The sequence below is a fragment of the Lates calcarifer genome, unplaced genomic scaffold, assembly GCF_001640805.2.
Source record: "Lates calcarifer isolate ASB-BC8 unplaced genomic scaffold, TLL_Latcal_v3 _unitig_326_quiver_2797, whole genome shotgun sequence".
NCBI classification, from domain to species: Eukaryota; Metazoa; Chordata; class Actinopteri; family Centropomidae; genus Lates; species Lates calcarifer.
In genome coordinates, this window is record NW_026116467.1 from 1 (window position 1) to 18730 (window position 18730).

At 40.5% G+C, this 18730-nt stretch overlaps 2 protein-coding genes and 1 pseudogene across 2 annotated transcripts; all 3 read left to right on the forward strand.

The window, feature by feature from the left end:
• Positions 1-39: 39 nt before the first annotated feature.
• Positions 40-2245, forward strand: LOC127140241 (coiled-coil domain-containing protein 124). Its single transcript, XM_051068213.1, has 4 exons — positions 40-111; positions 1113-1303; positions 1438-1545; positions 1678-2245. The coding sequence occupies exons 1-4, from the start codon at positions 40-42 to the stop codon at positions 1880-1882; spliced, it is 576 nt and encodes a 191-aa protein (XP_050924170.1). The 3' UTR covers positions 1883-2245.
• Positions 2246-2392: 147 nt separating this feature from the next.
• LOC108894398 (small conductance calcium-activated potassium channel protein 2) lies at positions 2393-11101 on the forward strand. The gene is made up of 12 exons (XM_051068212.1): positions 2393-2826; positions 4300-4382; positions 4518-4681; positions 5690-6817; positions 6900-7337; positions 7614-7709; positions 7872-8290; positions 8504-8645; positions 8779-8889; positions 9100-9227; positions 9477-9546; positions 10044-11101. Exons 4-12 carry the CDS (start codon positions 5705-5707, stop codon positions 10326-10328), a joined length of 2802 nt encoding a protein of 933 aa, XP_050924169.1. The 5' UTR covers positions 2393-2826; positions 4300-4382; positions 4518-4681; positions 5690-5704; the 3' UTR covers positions 10329-11101.
• An 851-nt stretch (positions 11102-11952) lies between these two features.
• LOC108894397 (E3 ubiquitin-protein ligase UHRF1-like) lies at positions 11953-18321 on the forward strand (annotated as a pseudogene).
• Positions 18322-18730: the final 409 nt, after the last annotated feature.

The following is an 18730-nucleotide window of genomic DNA, read 5'->3' on the forward strand; positions in this document are numbered from 1 at the left end:
TCTTTCCTCATCTCTTTCAGCTGAAGAGCAGCTGTTGGGATGCCAAAGAAGTTCCAGGGTGAGAACTCCAAGGCGGCCACAGCCAGAGCCCGCAAGGCTGAGGCCAAGGCGGTAGCAGACGCCCGAAGAGAAACAGGAGGAAGAGGATGCTCTGTGGCAGGAAACTGACAAACATGTACTCAAAAAGAGCAGAGAAAGGTGAGCTGTCTCTCTAGTCAGTTACTCTTGGATAATATCTAGTAAGTGATGTGTGTACCAACATTAAATTACAAACTTTGGGGTTTGACAAAAAAATAAACACAACAGAAATGTTGACATTTGAAAAGGAAGAAAATCAGGATTACAGTTTTCAAACTGGACGGGAACACTACCCTAAACATATCCACAGGTCTAAAGTCTAGATGAGATTAAGTCTTAATTCTCCTCAGTGGGACACTGTGTTGTTGTGTTAGTAACTGGTTGCCGAGCAGAACAAACAATGAAAAGAGAAACAAATGACCTGTCTTTGACTTAATCAGCATTTAAGCAATTAGGAGACCTGCATGTAGTAACTAATCTTGAATGTCTTTATGTATATAGTGTGCAAAATAACACTTGATGAGTTTCATAAAAGCTAAGATAAACTTCTGGATTTACTGTAGATACCACTGTCCTGTTCTCTGGCTATGAACTTGAACGTGACCTAGCTCTACATTTTTTCACTTGCACACAGAAGTTAAGCAACCACAGAGAACAGTCTTATTTGGGCAATGGCTCTTTTTAAGCACACACAGTAGGTGGACGAACGTGAGCAAAGCAATTGCAGATTATAAGTGGAGGCCAAACAGCAACAAGAACCTGTATATCTACTACATTGTTCCAAATACCGCATCATCTTAATTAAATAAATGCACAACTACCAACACATTTTGTGTGCACTCTGCACCTACTTTTTTTGTTTGACAGCTTTAAACATCCTAGTATATCCTATTTATCTGATCGTTCTGAAGAACCATCAGAGACCAGGTATTTTAGATGGTTGACAGAATATGTTTGGTTTGTGAGAACATAAATATGTGTACATTTTTTGTCCAGCAGAAAAGATCTACCAGCCCGATGTTCTGTGTTTGCAGGATGACAAGGAGAAGAAGAGGCTGGAACTCCTGGAGAGGAAAAAGGAAAACCAGCGGCTCCTGGATGAGGAGAACGCCCGACTGAAAGGCAAAGCCCAAAGGGAGGCTGGGGCTGGAGGAAAAGTTACTCGTGCCCAGATTGAGGAGGCGCTTCAGAATGAGCAGGAGCAACAGCAGCAGCTCAAACCGAAAAGGTAAAGTTCAGGTTGAAGATGTTGATACATGTGTGAAGGTTAGAAGATGGTTTTGGGGATCAAACCCGTAAATAAATTTCCTTAAACCATGATACCACTTTTGAAATGCTTTAAATTAAATCTCTTCCCACAGAAAAGAGCCACCTGGAGTCTCCTCTGGAAGAGAATGTGAACAGAATTATCCCTGAAGAAGGAACAGTGGAAGCCAGAACAATAGAGGATGCCATCGCTGTACTTAGGTACCAATCATTCACTGTTTGTACTGTGTGTCATACTGTTGTCCTGATTTTTGCACAGGCCTATAAAGCAGCTAACATGACTTGTTAACATTAACAGTTTGTTATTTCTCACCTTGTCTACCTGTCCCTCAGCACGGGGCCTGAAGACCTGGACCGCCACCCAGAGCGGAGGATGAAAGCTGCGTTTCTTGCCTATGAGGAGGCCAACATGCCTCGCCTAAAAAAGGAGAACCCCAACATGAGATTGTCACAGCTGAAGCAGCAGTTGAAGAAAGAGTGGATGAAGTCGCCAGAGAACCCCCTGAACCAACGCTTTTCCACCTACAACTCAAAGTGAATGCACTCTTTCCCCCTCGCATAACGCCATTTGAAAAACTGTCTGCCTATGCACATTGGAGACTTCCATTGGAAAATTTAATAATTTCATCTAAAAAATGAGTGTTGCTGACAAGAACTTCACCTCTACCTGCTCGGAAACAATCTCTTCAGTTCCAGAGGACTCCTCTTTATGTTCCATTCACTTGCAAGGAGAAGCTCACCCCCACATTGTCACAACTGATCACCATGTTTGTGCACATGGCCTCTAATGAGGCATCGCAGCATCTAATAAATTACATCTTTTTTTTTTTTTTTAGCACTTCCGGGAAGGTGGGGAATCAGATGTTTTGAGTGTAACTCATTAAAGTTCACTGCTCAATCATCAACATCTCGATGCTCATAAATACAAAATTTCTTCTTGAAGTCGTATGTTTTTGCCAGCTGTTGCTGTTGAGCAATGCTTATTCAGAAAAGAGAATGATGGAGTTCAAACTTTACTTTTCATGCAAGGAGAAAGTTGACTATTGTTCTTTGTCCAGAGTAGACGATACTCATCAGCCACCAAAATCATGGTAAATTTAAAATAGCTGTGGCTGGAAATGACTTTTGGTTAACTTGGCAAGTGACTAATCAGTTTCTTTAAAGGAGCTGTTTCTTTGCTTCAACAGCAAAACAGCTGACCTTGAGCATTGAATCTTGTCCTGAATACACACAAAGTGTATTTTCTACTAAAATCCTCATTGTGTGTTTTATACATACAAGAATAATGCCTAAAATAACATTTCATTTAATCTAAAATGTTATCAACCTTTTTTCTGTTGTCATATCCATCAGCCAGGTGACAAGGACCCTCGCCATTCTGGAGAAGAGTCTGTTTAATGCAGCGAATGCAACCTGTAACTTGTTTGCGCTGGGACTCCTGATTGTGCAGTTGGTGCTAGTGCTTCATTACCAACGCTAACGGTAAAGTTATAGTGTTGACACAAGTATGATTTCTACACAGCCTTACGCATACCTGATAAAATACTTAACTAATGCTTCCCCCACAGTATTTTAAGGCATTGTCCTTTGGTCTAGTTGCTGCGAACAGAATTTGTCCCTTACCTTCAAATAAAGCCCAAAACCCATCTCCATTAATTGGAAAGACAAAGAAAAATAGAATTAATCAGCTGCTTTTACAGGTCAACATATTCTTTAAATAATTTTTATTGGTACAGAAAAATGATGTGAATTGGCAAAAACAGTTTGGACTCCTTACCACATCAACAAATTGATCCAGATGTTTTGTTGTTTTTTTAATTTGGTTTATTTGTTTTTGAAGAAAAAACCTCAAAAGCTCAAACAGTAGTTGCCTGGCCTCCCTTATCTACTCCACCAGAACCTTTGGCCTGTAGCCAGCTATGACTTTGAGTGCGTATCCTTCCACAAAGTTGGTGGGCTGGTGAAATTAAAGTGGATTATAACTTCTGAAAACAGATGGTTATGTTGCAGTATGTATAAATGCAACATTTGTTTTAGTCACTAAACACAAACCTGTTTTTGAAATAAGCCATATGACGTGCTATGTGGAGAAATGTCTCTGGTACTTACAAAATGATGCAACTTAAATCCAGTAAATTGCAAACACAAAATTAACTTCTCGGGGAAAAACTTCCTGTTTGTTTTTGATTGTGACCAGTGCCACTGATGGTCACAAAGGTTTTCTCCAGCACAGCAACATTCATATACTGGGCTGCTGAGGCAGCAAGCTGCAGGCTTTGTAGGTTTGTCTGGTGCCAGATGGAGAGACAGCGAGCACAGATAAAATAGGGCCGAGCAACCCAACTATAAGTCACGTTTAGGTTAAACCAGTCAAACAGTGTAACTACAATATTGTTAACATGCAGTTAACTTTGGATTTACTGCTCTATTTTATCTAGTAATCCAGAAAAGCAATTACATCTACAACTGCTTTTATTTTCCAATGCTGTGTTCTTCACATTGAGAGGCATGAGATCTGTTTCATGCCTGCAGATTTTTCTTTTGAATAGTGACACAAAAACACTGGAAAAGTAATTAGTTTAAAAAACAAAACAAACAAACAAAAAAAAAACCATCGACATCACTCCTGCAGACTGGATACAGGAGATGGACCTCTCATAACTTCAGCAGTGGTGTTTTTGAGTGTATTTCTTTGCACAGTTATTGCAACATTTCTCTTGCAGTTACATTTGTTATATCTCCTAGGACACATCCAATGAGGCCTTGCACTTGCTGGCTCAATTCATTCAGAGGCAGATTTAAAAATGGACACTTTTGTCCTGCCGGGCTCTTGTGGCGGAGGAGATAAGAGACCTTGTGAAGACCTTTGAAATACAGAGCTTTAATGACAAGTTCAACTGACCTTTTATTTTCCATTTTGCATTGAAAGCAACCAATTCCTTTTCTTTTCCCCAGCAACCAATCAGTCCACTCCCAGTTTGTAGGGATTTCTTTGAGCTCATACGTGTGATGTTCCGCCTCAACACTCTGGTCTGATGGTACAGGTTTTTGTTTTTCTGCATCCCAACCTGCACCCTCCCACTCCTTGTCTATTTGCATGGCAACCCTTTACCGGGCCAGCTGCTGCTGCCCTTTTCTTTCTTCGTGTTGAATTCTAATCATTACTTTCAAAGGACAGCATCTCCAAAGCTCCTTTATCAAGTGCTCGTACTGGGAGGAGGCAATCCGCTGTCCAACATCCACTCAGGCTGCTCTTCTTACCACTTCTTCAAACCAGGAGCGCTTCCTATTTGTAACCTGTTTCTTTAAGTTTGGAGAAAACAACATATGGAAGAAGGTAAGGATCACCAGAGGAGATTTTTTTTTTTCCATTTATTATTTTTATTTATCTTCAGGAGAAATATATAAAAATTGAGATGTTGAATTGCATTTGAAGGGCTTAAGTCCAAAATAAGACTACAACCATTTAGAATAATTAGCTTTGCTTTCTTGAAAAGTGAAGGAAAGTGATAACTTAGTTATGTTAAGATAAGCTATTATAGTTGTCAAGCTGTTATCTTTACTGATGGCTCACTTTTGCACAGGTTGACGCAGGAGTTTAATAAACAATACACATCACGTAATGTCAGTCCTCACATACTGTATGTTACATCAGGATCTATTGTGAAGATAAAAGGATAAATCAGTACTTTTAAAAATGTGACAGTTTTGTGGGTTTCAGTGGTTGACTGAAGATCACTAACAGAGGCCTTAGCTTATGATCATTTTTTCTGTTTATGATCATATTATCAACTGGGTATATCTGTGGATGTACACAATTTACGCATATCTACACATTCTTAGAATAAATATAATAACATAATATTAAAAATAATAAGTAACAAAATGGTTCTCTTTTTTTACTCTCCAAAAACCAGAGACAAAAAGGAAAGAACAAAAAATTACATTTATTTCCTAAATCTTTGTAGATAGTAATTTACTTTAGCACAATGACACTTAATAACTCCATATTATGGATTTATTTAATCTAAAATAGTTGAATAATAATTTTCTGAGCCTTTCTGATTTCTATGCACAGTAGATTAACATAAGAGAGGAGGGGGGTCACATCTGCTTTTGACAGAGTGTTTCACATTCATAACCAGCTGAACACACAACCAGAGCAAAAGCAAAATAACATTTGTTTTCACTTTCTTATTTTCTGATTTGTTTTAGAGTTAGGAAAGATGATCATAAAAAGAGGGGAAAAAACCCTGCATACTGTGTTCACATCGTTCAACTGTGACGTCTCGATTCAGATATATTTCAGCACCTTTTCTGCATGTTGCATGTGATCTCACTCCAGCTCTGCAGTGATGCCATGAGGTTGATCCTGGTTAAACCCACCAACGCAACGCGGCGACTTGACTCAACAGGTGAAGTCTTCCACAACGGGGACCATGAGCATTGCACCTCAGGAGGTCCATCTGCTCCTACAAAGACCCCCGAAGGGAAACGTGATCGATACTCTGGAACCTCAGTCGAGGCATCTTCATCCCTGCAGGAGACGAGTCTGCACTGCGTTTCATCCTCGCCCCATGAAAGATCTAATGGAATCAGTTCTCCAAGAGTTTCAGCCCAGATGTCACCATTGAAAACCCAAAACCTAACCTTATCGCAGCTGAGCGATCAGGACTGGCTATTGCTTTGTGGCCAGGTTAGCGGCATGGAAGATGATTCACCCTCAGCAGAAAGAGCAGGGACCAGTGTGGGACATCCAAACCACAATGACAGATGTGGTTGTTCCTGTCCTGAGGCACACCAGCATTCAGAGGCTTCTACTTTTCAGCCACAGTCAAAACATGGTACAGTCCAAGACTCCCTCTCCAGAGTTACAAATAAGAAGAGCCTTTCATCTTCAGCTCACACCCAATCTTTCTCTCAAAGCACCCAAGGTTCAACCTCTTGCCAGGTTTTACCACAGCAAACAGACCAAAAAGATCTTTTGAAGCCTGCAACAAACCATCTACAGGATAATTTCATGCCTCAGTGCAGTGACCAAGAAGGTCGAAAGGAGCTCTTGCAGCAGCACCCTTGCAATCATTTTAAACTAAAAGACAGCAGTCAAGCAACTTATCCAAATTTGTTCAACATTCCTCTAAACTCTGTCGAGTGTGCCGAGACAAATCTGAAACTTCATCAGTGGCCTCAGCCTGCCATCGGTGCAGACCTCAGCTGGAGAGAACTTTTTGGTAAAGAACCACTGTTAGTTCAGCAACGTCCAAAGCAAGACTCTCTCACCGGCAAGTCATCTGGGGATCCCTCGATCATCCTCAAATGCCGTCATCTCCCTTACAACCCTCTAACCAGTACTCCACGGGCGAAGAGGTCATCTACCAGTGACAAAAGCATCCAGTCCTTTTCCATCAGCCAGTATAGTTCACTTGAGAACCATGATTTTGCTGAGGAGAGAGCAAGACAGCGACAAAGTCAGGTACAGGATGTTTCTAGATTACTGTAGCAGCCCTTTTTCCCTTGATATACTGCTGTCTAATAAATGGTTATCTTACTTGCAGAAAAACTCTCAGCACCTGAGTGGATCAAAACTCTCCCTCCCCAAACATACACCTCCACCATCTGACAACTTAGAAACAAGTGACACAGTTAACGGGGATGCAGTGCGACCGCTAAGCAGCCAGGGCACTTTAAGATCCAGTCTTGCTGATCTTCACTCAGGCCAACAGCCTCTTCAGCTTCTTCACAGTGCCATCCTTGAGGACGCGTTCTCCAAAGTCATCAGGGAAGACTCCAGTAAGGCCAACAGTGACAACTTGACCAGGGAGGAAGGCAGCGTACCACAGAAGAAGACTAAGGACATCAGCTACCGGCTGGGTCAGAGAAGGGCTCTCTTTGGGAAGCGCAAACAATTGAGCGACTATGCCTTGGTCTGTGGGATGTTTGGCATTATTGTCATGGTGATCGAGACAGAGCTTTCAAGGGGATTTTACAGCAAGGTATTTTAATAAGTGCAACAGATGTACAAAGAAGGCTCACATCAGTGCAGAAACACTGGCATTGGGTAGTGAAACAAGCCACTGGGGCACCCTTTACATGATATTGATGCCAGCATAGCAACTGTGTCACAAGATTTAATGGCTTTTAGGACTTTTTAAATGACTATTTTTCAGAAACTTTTTTAAAGCAGAAAATCCTAGTTTTCCCATACTTAATGTGCTTTGATCATGTGTCTTCACTCACTATTTTCATGTTTTTGCTTCCATTATTTACAGGAATCTGTATATTCATATGTACTGAAAGGTCTGATCAGCCTTTCTACTGCTATCCTTCTTGTACTCATTGTGATGTACCATGCAAGGGAAATCCAGGTATGTAGATGAATATCTATATTCATAGACTTATCAAATACATTAACAAAGCACTGAAATGAAAACTACAGTCCAAACAAATCAGTTTTCTATTGATAGTTAAGGTGGTCTTGGTTATTACATCATTAATTACCCTGAACCTGCTGTTCTCTTCCTCTATAGCTCTTCATGGTGGACAACGGGGCAGATGATTGGAGAATAGCTATGACCTTTGAGCGGATTCTCTTTGTTGTGTTGGAGCTTCTGGTCTGTGCCATCCATCCAATCCCAGGCCAGTACGTGTTCACCTGGACAGCTCGACTGGCCTTCAGCTACACAGCATCGGTAGCGGATGCGGATGTTGACATCATCCTCTCTGTGCCCATGTTCCTGCGGCTCTACCTGATTGGACGGGTCATGCTGCTTCACAGCAAACTGTTCACAGACGCTTCCTCCCGCAGCATCGGGGCACTCAACAAGATCAACTTTGACACCCGTTTTGTGATGAAGACCCTGATGACCATTTGCCCCGGCACAGTCCTGCTGGTCTTCAGTGTCTCCTGTTGGATCATCGCAGCGTGGACCGTGCGTGTATGTGAGAGGTATCAGCAAAAAACCCTCTGAACTTCTCACTCTTTCTTTTCTTCCTTTAGTAACCTGTTGCATTACCTCAGTATCATAAATATGTTTGTAATCTTTTATGTTACCACCAAAATAAGTGACACTCTACTTGTAAAACATCTTCCTTATGGCACAGCCTCTCTTCAATTCTTTTTTATCAGCTGATGCTGCAGCCAGGTGTCATATGTTAACAGGTATCATGATGCACAGGAGGTAACTAGTACCTTCCTTGGAGCAATGTGGCTGATCTCTATCACCTTCCTGTCCATCGGTTATGGAGACATGGTTCCTCACACCTACTGTGGAAAAGGTGTTTGCCTGTTAACAGGAATTATGGTGAGACTTTATTTCTGCTAACAGCAACTTGAAAATCTCACTTTTAAAACAACAGCATAAAGCCTACTCTAATATTGCTCTTGTAACACCCTTTTCTGCAGTATGCCTCAGTAACCACTGCTCTTCTCCTCAGGGAGCGGGCTGCACAGCGTTAGTTGTTGCTGTTGTTGCAAGGAAGTCAGAACTCACCAGAGCTGAGAAGCATGTCCATAATTTCATGATGGATACTCAACTCTACAAAAAGGTCACTTCACAATCAGAGATGCAAATTTTATGTAAAGATTTTTTTAAACACAAGTTTGTCTGATTTATTTCACGAAGAGCTTTACGGTGAAACCTCATCAGCAGTCAGTCAACAAAATAATGTCTTACAGTATGCCAATGAAATGAAATAACAAAACAAATCACAGGACACATTACTTGTTGTAAATGCTACTATGCTACTATTCTCCAGATAAAAAACACAGCAGCTAATGTTTTGAGGGAGACCTGGCTCATCTATAAAAACACTAAGCTGGTCAAGAAGATCGACCGTGCCAGAGTGCGCCACCATCAGCGTAAATTCCTGCAAGCCATTCACCAGTAGGTATAAATACGTTGTCATCAGGGAGATCACCACCACCTCTGAATAATGTGTAGATCCTGTAGGAAAAATTTACTGATATTGCATGTACTGCACCTTACTCTTGCTAAATGTTGAAGTAAAATGTATGACAGGGTTTTTATTCATGTACTTATGTGTTATGACCTCGGCTGTTATGAAGACAAAGTGTAGTCTGCATTTATTTTACTTAGCACACAAGTGACAGTGTTTCTGATTTTCAACCGTAGACTGCGAAGAGTCAAAATGGAGCAAAGGAAACTAACTGACCAGGCCAATACAGTCGCTGACCTTGCCAAGGTCTGTATAAGTAGTATCTTTCACATCTTTCACACTTTTTTAAAACAGGAGAAATTTTAAGTTAAAGTGATTTTTTTTTTTACCCCAGTCAGCTTATTATCCATAATGATTTTTTTAAACATTAAATGCCAGAAGATTATTTTTGGGACATTTTTAGATCAAATTCTCATTACTCTCCTTTTTAGTGCTTACTTCACTCATTGGTCACTCATGGGGTTGGCCCAATTTAAGTTCTTCTGATGGGACCCATGTCCATGTACTACAAATGTGAGCACATACACCTAATTATACAGAAGCTTTTATGTTACCTTAGATTTTAGCTCTGACAGGTAATTTTTACACTGCTAGTAATTTGACAGGTAAGTAATCATGATTTTATACAATCAATACTGAAAGGAATTTTAAAATGTTTCTGCCTTAGTTTGACTTAGTTCTCCTCCAAGTGATCATAACATGCTGTAGTCAGATGTGTGATCTGTCCTCCCCGCTGCTTTCAGACTCAGAACATGATGTACGATCTGGTGTCGGAGCTGCAGCATCGAAGCGAGGAGCTGGACAGGAGGACTGTAGCTCTGGAGGAGAAACTGGACTCCATCCTTCTCAGTGTGCAGTCGCTGCCGGTTGTGCTTTCTCAAGCAATAACAAAGCTACAAAAGGATTTCCTGGATGATTTGGCTTGCCGTGTCCACTTCCTCTCATCCTCTCTGAGCTCTGAGTGCTGTCCGGTCCCTGCCAGGCAGCTCTGTCCGGGATCCACCACACCAGAGACCACTTACAGCTGATAGGCCTTGCTCAGTGGTTTTCCTCTTAGTCTGCAAGCCTTTTGTCATGCTGGAAAGGATTTTCTTGACATGCTCTCTTCTTTTATTAAGGCTCTGCTATGCAATCATACAATTACACACATTCACCCCTGGGAGTTCCAACTACAGTTTTGTGCTGAGCAGCCCCAATGAGAGGGGAAGTGTTTCAGTCAGGGAACTCTAGAGGAAGGGAAGACCATCATTCCTTCATTTCCTCTGCTTAGAGTTGTTTGTTCAGGGGCCAGATTTTCACCTGTAAATACACAAACATTAGCCTCTTTTGATTGCACCCCAGGAAACTCTATACTGTATGGCATATATTATTGAGTGTGATCTTGCTAACCTCAAGGCAATTAAAAGAATGTTAAATGATATTATTTTTAGTTTAGGGGTACTCCCTTTACTCATTCCTCTTCTTTTTTTGTTTTGTGCCTATTTAAGATATAATTACTATATGGTATTTAACTGCTTCTAGTGAATTTTACTATGTCGGCCTGTTTATATATGTGTAATAGAAATAAAGTTTATTTATATTTAATAACTTGGAAGCAGTATTTATAGCCCTGAAACCTTCTTTTGTGTCATATGCCTTCGCCTACACAACATTAGTTTGTGTTTTAAACATGATAGGGATTTCTCAATTTTTTAAGAATTTTGTAGCAGACATGCAGTATTTTCCTTTAGACCTCTTTTAATATAGAGATATAGTCCATTTATTAAATCACTGATAATAAAGACTTCTTTTCAGAACTCCATTTCTGTTTTGTTCATCTCAGTCAATCAAAACTACATGTAGGTTTCTGTTGTTGGATTCTTGTGTGAGGAAGAGGTTATAGGGAAATTGATTTGTGCTTATCAGGTGAAAAAGCTGTCTGCCAGGTAGGGGAAAACAACAATCCTTTGACAAAACAACAGAGCAAATAACTATTTAAAAATTATTATCTGTATGACATTTTAATTGACTGTTGGTGGTGACAAGAAACAGCAGCCACCCAATGGGCAACAAAGATTCCAGTTTATTGTATAGTCACAATCTGAACAGCAGAAATGACAGAAGCAGTGTATTGCACCGTGTGAATATAGCAATTTTACAAGAAACAAATTCTCTCTTATACACCCAAATACGGATCCTCCTGTCTCTCCTACTTCTCATTTTTCAGTGCCCCGGCATGAAGTGAGTTGGCCTCATCCGCTTTCAGCTCCCGCCAAACTGAAGGAGAGCTAATTGTGCATCATTAATTAAACAGTATTACTTAAGTCAGTCGGAGGGGGTTGGGAGTTGGAGGGGTTGGATCTATATCAAAGTGTAACATATTTAGACGATGAGTTTGAGGAAGGAACTCATTATGAAACCAAACAACGAAGCCAGTCACAGTCTGGACATGATAAACAGCTCATACAATGAGGTTGTTTACCAGAACCACCATCTGTTTCTCTGGGATACAGTTTTACACAGAGCTGCGTAATCTCGCGATAAACGTCCGTAGGCGAGCTGCACCCACGAGAATGTCGTTTCGCGCGCTGAGGCTAAGCTCCAGTCACATTCCAGATTGACAGCTCTAACATCCAATGAACTTGATGTGCTCAGAGGAGAGAAGCAAATGGGGAAGCTGAATTTTTATAGCAGGCGGGATATCAAAGTCTTGAAGAATAACTCATTGATCAGTCTCCAACAAGGCATAGAGTTGGTCGCACAAACCATTTCAAAGAAGTTATTTGGGGAAAACGTGCGCGCTATTTCTTAAACGTCAGTTTCTTATTTTGACTTGGACGAACAAACAGGTAAAGCGTGTTTTCCTCATGTTCTATTAACTTTTAAAATTGTACTCATTGATATATTGATCCCGTAGCTAGCTTACTATGGTTAGCTAACTTGACAAAGTCCTACCTCGTTTCTGTTTGGTTTACTACACTGTGTTCCCTAGCCAGCCAGATGTGAAATGCAAAATGAAAAAAAGAAAAAGGTCACCGGGGCAGTTTTCGTGCAGATGAATATACTGAGATTTTTTTACCGTTAACATACCAGCTGAAAGATATGTAACAATAAGTTCTAACGTGGTTTGCTGTAAGCATTGATATGGGTGGGTGATGAACTTGACCACAGCGAGCTGTTGTACTGTGTTGTTTATCTGTAGTATAGCCCCACAATGTGCAGCACATGGTGAAATTCCTTCTAGCTTTGCCACTTCACTGTTTACTACGAAGCAAAACAAATGCGCTAAACAGATTGCTTATTTCCCTGTTTTTCCGTATTGGCTTGTGTTGAATTAGCTCATGTTTTTGTCTGCATATTAAAAAAAGGAATGGTGTCGGCGAAGTAATGCATCTTAGGTGGGAGGAAGTAGTTTGTTTTCGATGTTATTACTTGTGTTTTGTTGACTGGTGTTGGTTTATTTCGAGCCAGCAGAGCGAACAGGACCTCAGCTGAGAGCGCAAAAGTAAAAGCCAAGCTGGCCGCTTATTACTTGATAGGGTCAAAGCACGATCTACGTGGGTAATTGATCGCTTTCCTAAAATAATAATCGATTCTAAACTGCATATAAGGCAATATTTCGGTGTGTTTTATTGTCAGAGACCGAAGGCACATTGTTTGCTAGCGCTCCCTCGCGTCCGGATGTGCTTGCTTTTAAAAGAACTGGGAGTGGCCTGCAGCTCAGTTTCCCGCACTGTATTTAAATCAGCTTGTTCCCTCCCTTTCTGATACTCTGCTGAAGTGACAGCCCAGTGCTGACAGCAGCGTAATACACTGACCCGTGGAGTGAAATGGTCATATATCTGCAGCTGGGAAACATTTAATTCATTGTTTGACTGAAGTTAATGTGCTTTAGACCACAAAGAGAAAAGGCCTAATCTTTAATGACACTGTGCTTTCAAAAAGCAGTACATCAAGGTTTTTAAATGCTGGCATGTTGTGGATTAATGGCTAAAAGGAAAAGGAAACTGTACTGTAAACATCCATTAAAAGGCAATGGAAATAAACTTGCAAGACAAAGAAAAAACAACAAAAAGCTCAAACATAGTAAAGTGCAAGTAAACACAACAGTGCGTACAGAGCTTGCACATGTTCAATTTAAATGGCATTGTGGCAAGTGTCATGTTACATTTCATAAACAGCCCAAAGAGTAACACGCGAATCCCAGTAAATACAAATGACCAGCAGACACAGTTAAATCTCAAACTACAATGAAAATGTGCACTTCAGTGTTTTGAGTTAATGTCGGCCACTGTGGCATGCATGTTGGTTTCCCAGTAAATTTGGCAAACCACAGAAAAATATGATTAGCACATTTTTATCGTTATTTAACTTTATAGAAATGTTTTGTTTACTACTTTGGAACACTATGTAATAAAATGTCTGCTGGAGTTAAAAATGTATGAAGTCAGATGATCCAGTAATGGCATTTTTTACTGCAGTTATTTATTGTGTTCAGTAAAAAAAAAATGCAATGATTGTTGGGGTAATAACGGGTCATGGTTTGGCTGTTGACACAGGGCAGCTGCAATGTGGATTCAAGTGCGCACAATGGATGGGAAGGAAACCCACCGGGTGGATTCCCTGTCCAAACTCACCAAGGTGGATGAGCTGCGTGTGAAAATCATGGAGCTCTTCAAGGTGGAGCCGGAGAGGCAGCGGCTGTTCTACCGTGGCAAGCAGGTGAGAAGACATGGTTGAAATTTTGCTCAGGGAGTTCAAGTATGAAAGCTTTTCAGACTATTAGCATTTAAGAAAGCAAAATCTTTAACATGGTTAGTAGAAGTAATTTCCTCTGTTCTAAGGTTATGTATTTAGTCACACCTAACATAAATTTTCAGTTTTTTTCGGGACATACAGTTGGTGGTTATAGAAACATGCATTAAGATGAAGGTTTAAATATGAATTTAAATAGCCTATTATGAATAAAATATCTCCTTTATGACTAACACCGAAACACAAAAATTGTGTGTAACCAAATACAATTTTTTTTTGCCAGATGGAGGATGGCCATACCATATTTGACTACAATGTGGGACTGAACGACATAGTGCAGCTGCTTGTCAGGCAGAAGATGGCCCCTGTTAATGTCATCAAAAGCAAGGACAAAGAAGCTGAGCTCTCCGACTCTGATTCGGGCTGTGGCTCAACCCAGAGTGAGTCGGACAAGAGTTCCACTCATGGTGAGGCAGAGGGTCAAGCTGCCAGCACCTCTGCCCAGACAAACACCCCAGAGCTCATCGATCCAGGGTTTGGATATTATAAGGTGCGTTTTAAAGCTGGTATTTGGGATTAAATTGTGGTTACATGTTATATTTGCATTGTGGGGAAGAGGAGAATCAAATATTTCCATCAGGGGTAGGTGGTGAACAGCTGTACTGTGTGACTTGCATTCAGCCCACGTTGGGAAGAAGTCATGAAACAAAGTCAACTGACATGTGTTGACCCAGTTTGATCAACCGACAGTGTGGGTTTAACTTGACTGTTGGTCTTAAAGGAATAAATGATGCTGTGCTGAAATTCTTAGCCATTGCCACATGCTACTCTATTGTTTCTCTGTGATCCAGCACATGTTAGTGTCAGGGCTGGACAGCTAAGACATTTTTTAATACTTGCTGACATTAAAAGAAAGTTGTTTGTATTGCTACCTCAAACAACAGCTGTCATCCTTTGAATCCTCCAGATAATTATGTTGAATTCAGTCTGAGTGTAACTCAACGTCAGGTCACTCTCACAGCTGTGTAGGCCGCTTTTTATTAAAGGGGGGGGCTATAAATAAACAGATTTACAGTGGGATGCACTCACCACCCTTCATTATAAACAGGAAATGTCCATCACCATGCCAGTACTCTTTGTCAGAACTACTTGTCGGACGGTGGAATAGCTTTGGAAACCCCCTCCTCCCTCCCACACCTTTCCAAAGTCAAATTGTGGGGATTCTGTCTCACTGTTTTAGTAAATTTATGAAACAGACAAGCTGACCTTCATACCCACTTAACATCATGATTGGCCAGCTGTGCAGAGGTGAGAAGGGAGCCAGGGCTGGCACTTCTCTCTGTAACACTCTGTTTTTGATTCATTACACAACTGTTTCTGACACTGTTCATGTCTACAGGCGAGTGCAACACTGTCTTCCAGGAAAGACTGTGTGAAAATGTGCAGCATTATCATATTTGAATAATTATAAACACATTTGATTTCTGACAACACATTGTACAAACTAGTTCTTTTTGAGTATAATCCGAACATGAGGTGCACTGTGTAACCAGAGCTCAGTTCAGTGATTACTGTAGCAGCTCCTTTTTAAATGAATTATATACTCCCCTTTTAACCATCTCTTCATGTTATTGTGATTTTAGAGTTTTATGTGTGCGACCACAATAATGTTTGAACTATCAAAACTCTGTGGAATCCAGGAGATTAGCCCCCTCTGCAGACTTGTTTTTGGAAGGTTTTATTGTCCATTTCCACTCTCCATTAACATGAGATCGCCATTCATACACTTCACATGAATGTATTTAATTTCAATGAGGTTGTGGCGTAGTGGCTTGGATGTGTTTACAAAACTTAAGATATTTTCTAGATCTATTTTTCATGCTGAAAAATATTTATTTATTTATTTATTTTTGGAACATTCTTAGAACACAAAAACAACATCTGCTTTTAAAATGTTTCTGCAGATCTGTCTAACCTTTCTCTTTTTTCTCTGATTTTTGAAGATCAATGAGCTGGTGGATGCAAGGGACTTGAACATGGGAGCGTGGTTTGAGGCCCAGATTGTGAATGTTACAAAGACAACAAAGACGCCTAAAGAGGAGGCTGCGGAAGCACAGCCAGCAGAGGAAGAGATACTTTACCATGTTAAATATGAAGAGTAAGAATCCTTTTTCTGTTACTCATAATTTTTTTTCAACAGCTTTTGACTGTTAATCAACACTTAAATTAGTCCCGAACCAAACTAACAACCCAAGATTCGCTAATTATCAGTGTGTTGACATAAAAGAATACACAAAACTTAACATCATAATAAAACTTGCAATGAAATTGATTAGAAATGGTGGTGGGTTTATGTTGACTTGCTGTGAGCTACAGGAAGTAGATGGGGTGCTAACATTCAATCTTTTCTCAAGAACAAACTACAAATTAATTAACCAAAACAAACAGTGATCCAAAGACGAATATTATTGATGCTCCTGAACCTGAGGAGAAGTAAATGGTTGTTACTGTGATGATCATTTTTGGCTTAACAAGTGAGCCTCAGCCTATCAGAGCTGTAGTGATGGAAAGGACGTGAATGCGCAAAACTAACTTATACAACAGTAGTTAAATACTGTGGGTTACCTTACATCTTTTACATAGCCAATGTAATAAATTGTAGAGCTCCATGCAGAAGAGACTTACATTTTTACATTAAGATATCACATGATGGCTTACCATATATGACTCAACAGCCAGGGTCGGGCCCAAATTTTGCTTAGTTGGAGACTAATCTTGCTCATGTGAAAACATAACATGCACTTTCATTGGCTCTACTACTGATATGAAGTCATGACTTCCTGCTGCAGCTTCACATTAAAGGCTTATGACGGATCCTCATGGAACGGCATGATTTCAAATTAAAATTCTTGAATGCATACTAGAATAGATCTTTATTGTCACTTTTCCAAAAACAATGAAACACCATAGTAGACAAAGCAGTGGCATTGCCATCGAAATAGTAATTCTGGGACTAAAAGTGAGCTTAAAAAGAACTTTGTGTGCTGCAGTAACAGTTGAGGCTTTCGGTTTTCTGTGGTATCTCTCTGCCCTCCCTGAAAGGCGCTCTTGCGTTGGCGAGTTGGCAAGTTGGCAAGTGTGTTAGTATTGGAGGGAACATTCATCTGAGTGGTGTAGCTGTTTCTCACCATTCAAACATACGTTTTATACATTAGGCTACCACTCCCAGGCAGAACTGTGTAGGAAGCACCTGTGGTGGTGTGTGGCTTGTCTCTGAACTGCAAACTGATATGGTGTAATATTTTCTGTCACAGCTACCCTGAGAATGGTGTGATACAGTTACTGGCCAAGGATGTTCGTGCCGCGGGCACGCACGGTGTACCAGTGGCACCAGCTGGAAGCGGGAATGATCGTTATGGTCAACTACAACCCAGATGACCCCAAGGAGCGCGGCTACTGGTATGACGCTGAGATCCAGAGGAAGAGGGAGACGCGCACCCTGCGAGAAATCTATGCCAAGATCATCCTTGGGTAAAGGGCATTGTTGTGTGTAAGGTAGACTTATAACACTGTGTAGGGGTAATTACCACAAGTCTGTGCATCTAGCTCTTTGGCAGGTGAACATTTTATCTATATCTTTCAATAGATTTTGAATGCCACAGTAGCAGTTTGGCAGAAGTTGAATTTCTGCTGTGGTATAAAGTAGATTGCAAAATATTTTCTGTACTTCTAACATATTAAGTTGAAGTATAAACCATTGCCTTTTCATATTTGGATTATAGTATTTGGATATTTGTTTGCAGTGATGCTGGTGACTCTCTTAATGACTGCCGGATCATGTTCCTGACTGAAATCTACAAAATTGAGGAGCCTGGTTCTCTGAGTGATGATCCACCTGGATCTGAGAGTCCCCTGAAAAGTAGGTTTAAGGATGTTATTTTTAAATTGTGTTGATAGCACTTCACACTGTCCTCAGACTTAAGAATAATAATCAGGATTTTGATTTCAACTCTTTTCAGTGTAGTTCATGTTACTTAGTGACTCTACCCAGTCCAGTGTTGAAATGCACTATTTAATGTTATAAAATGTATTCTCCAGGATCAAATGGACCTGAGTGCAAGCACTAAGTAAGGATGATCCCGATAAAAACTGCCGCTGGTGTAACTGCCACATCTGTGGCATCAAGCAGGATCCGGACAAACAGTTGCTGTGTGATGAGTGTGACATGGCCTATCACACCTATTGCCTGAACCCCCCACTCACCTCCATCCCTGAAGATGAGGACTGGTCAGTAAGAACAGATGCAGAACCCACTGTTCCCAATATGTTCAGAAATCCTGACATTTGTTGAAATATAAAATTGCAAAATGACTGGTCATACTTTGATGACTAAAGGGCAGTCTTGTGATTATTGTGGCTCTTGTAGTAATTGCAGCCTGTATTTGTAAAGGCAAAGTTTTCAAGTACACTCAGTATTGGCAAGAACTGAATGTTTTCAGTTGTTCATATGCTATTTAATATTCAGTGTTCTTAAAAAGCTTTAAAGTCTCATCCACAGTTCTGTTGTTCAGTGGGCATGAAATGTCTGGGCTACGTCAAGACATTAAACATGATTCTTATTTAGAAATCAACAGGCCATTCACACAGTCTCACACTACTTGTGTCATGTTCTTGATCACTTGTGTTAATACTATGT

Coding starts and splice junctions, on each gene's coding strand:
- LOC127140241 (XM_051068213.1), top strand. CDS start 40: ATGCCAAAGAAGTTCCAGGGTGAGAACTCCAAGGCGGCCACAGCCAGA. Junction 112..1,112: donor GCAAGGCTGAGGCCAAGGCG/GTAGCAGACGCC, acceptor CTGTGTTTGCAG/GATGACAAGGAGAAGAAGAG. Junction 1,304..1,437: donor CAGCAGCAGCTCAAACCGAA/AAGGTAAAGTTC, acceptor ATCTCTTCCCAC/AGAAAAGAGCCACCTGGAGT.
- LOC108894398 (XM_051068212.1), top strand. CDS start 5,705: ATGAGGTTGATCCTGGTTAAACCCACCAACGCAACGCGGCGACTTGAC. Junction 7,710..7,871: donor ACCATGCAAGGGAAATCCAG/GTATGTAGATGA, acceptor CTTCCTCTATAG/CTCTTCATGGTGGACAACGG. Junction 8,291..8,503: donor ACCGTGCGTGTATGTGAGAG/GTATCAGCAAAA, acceptor ATATGTTAACAG/GTATCATGATGCACAGGAGG.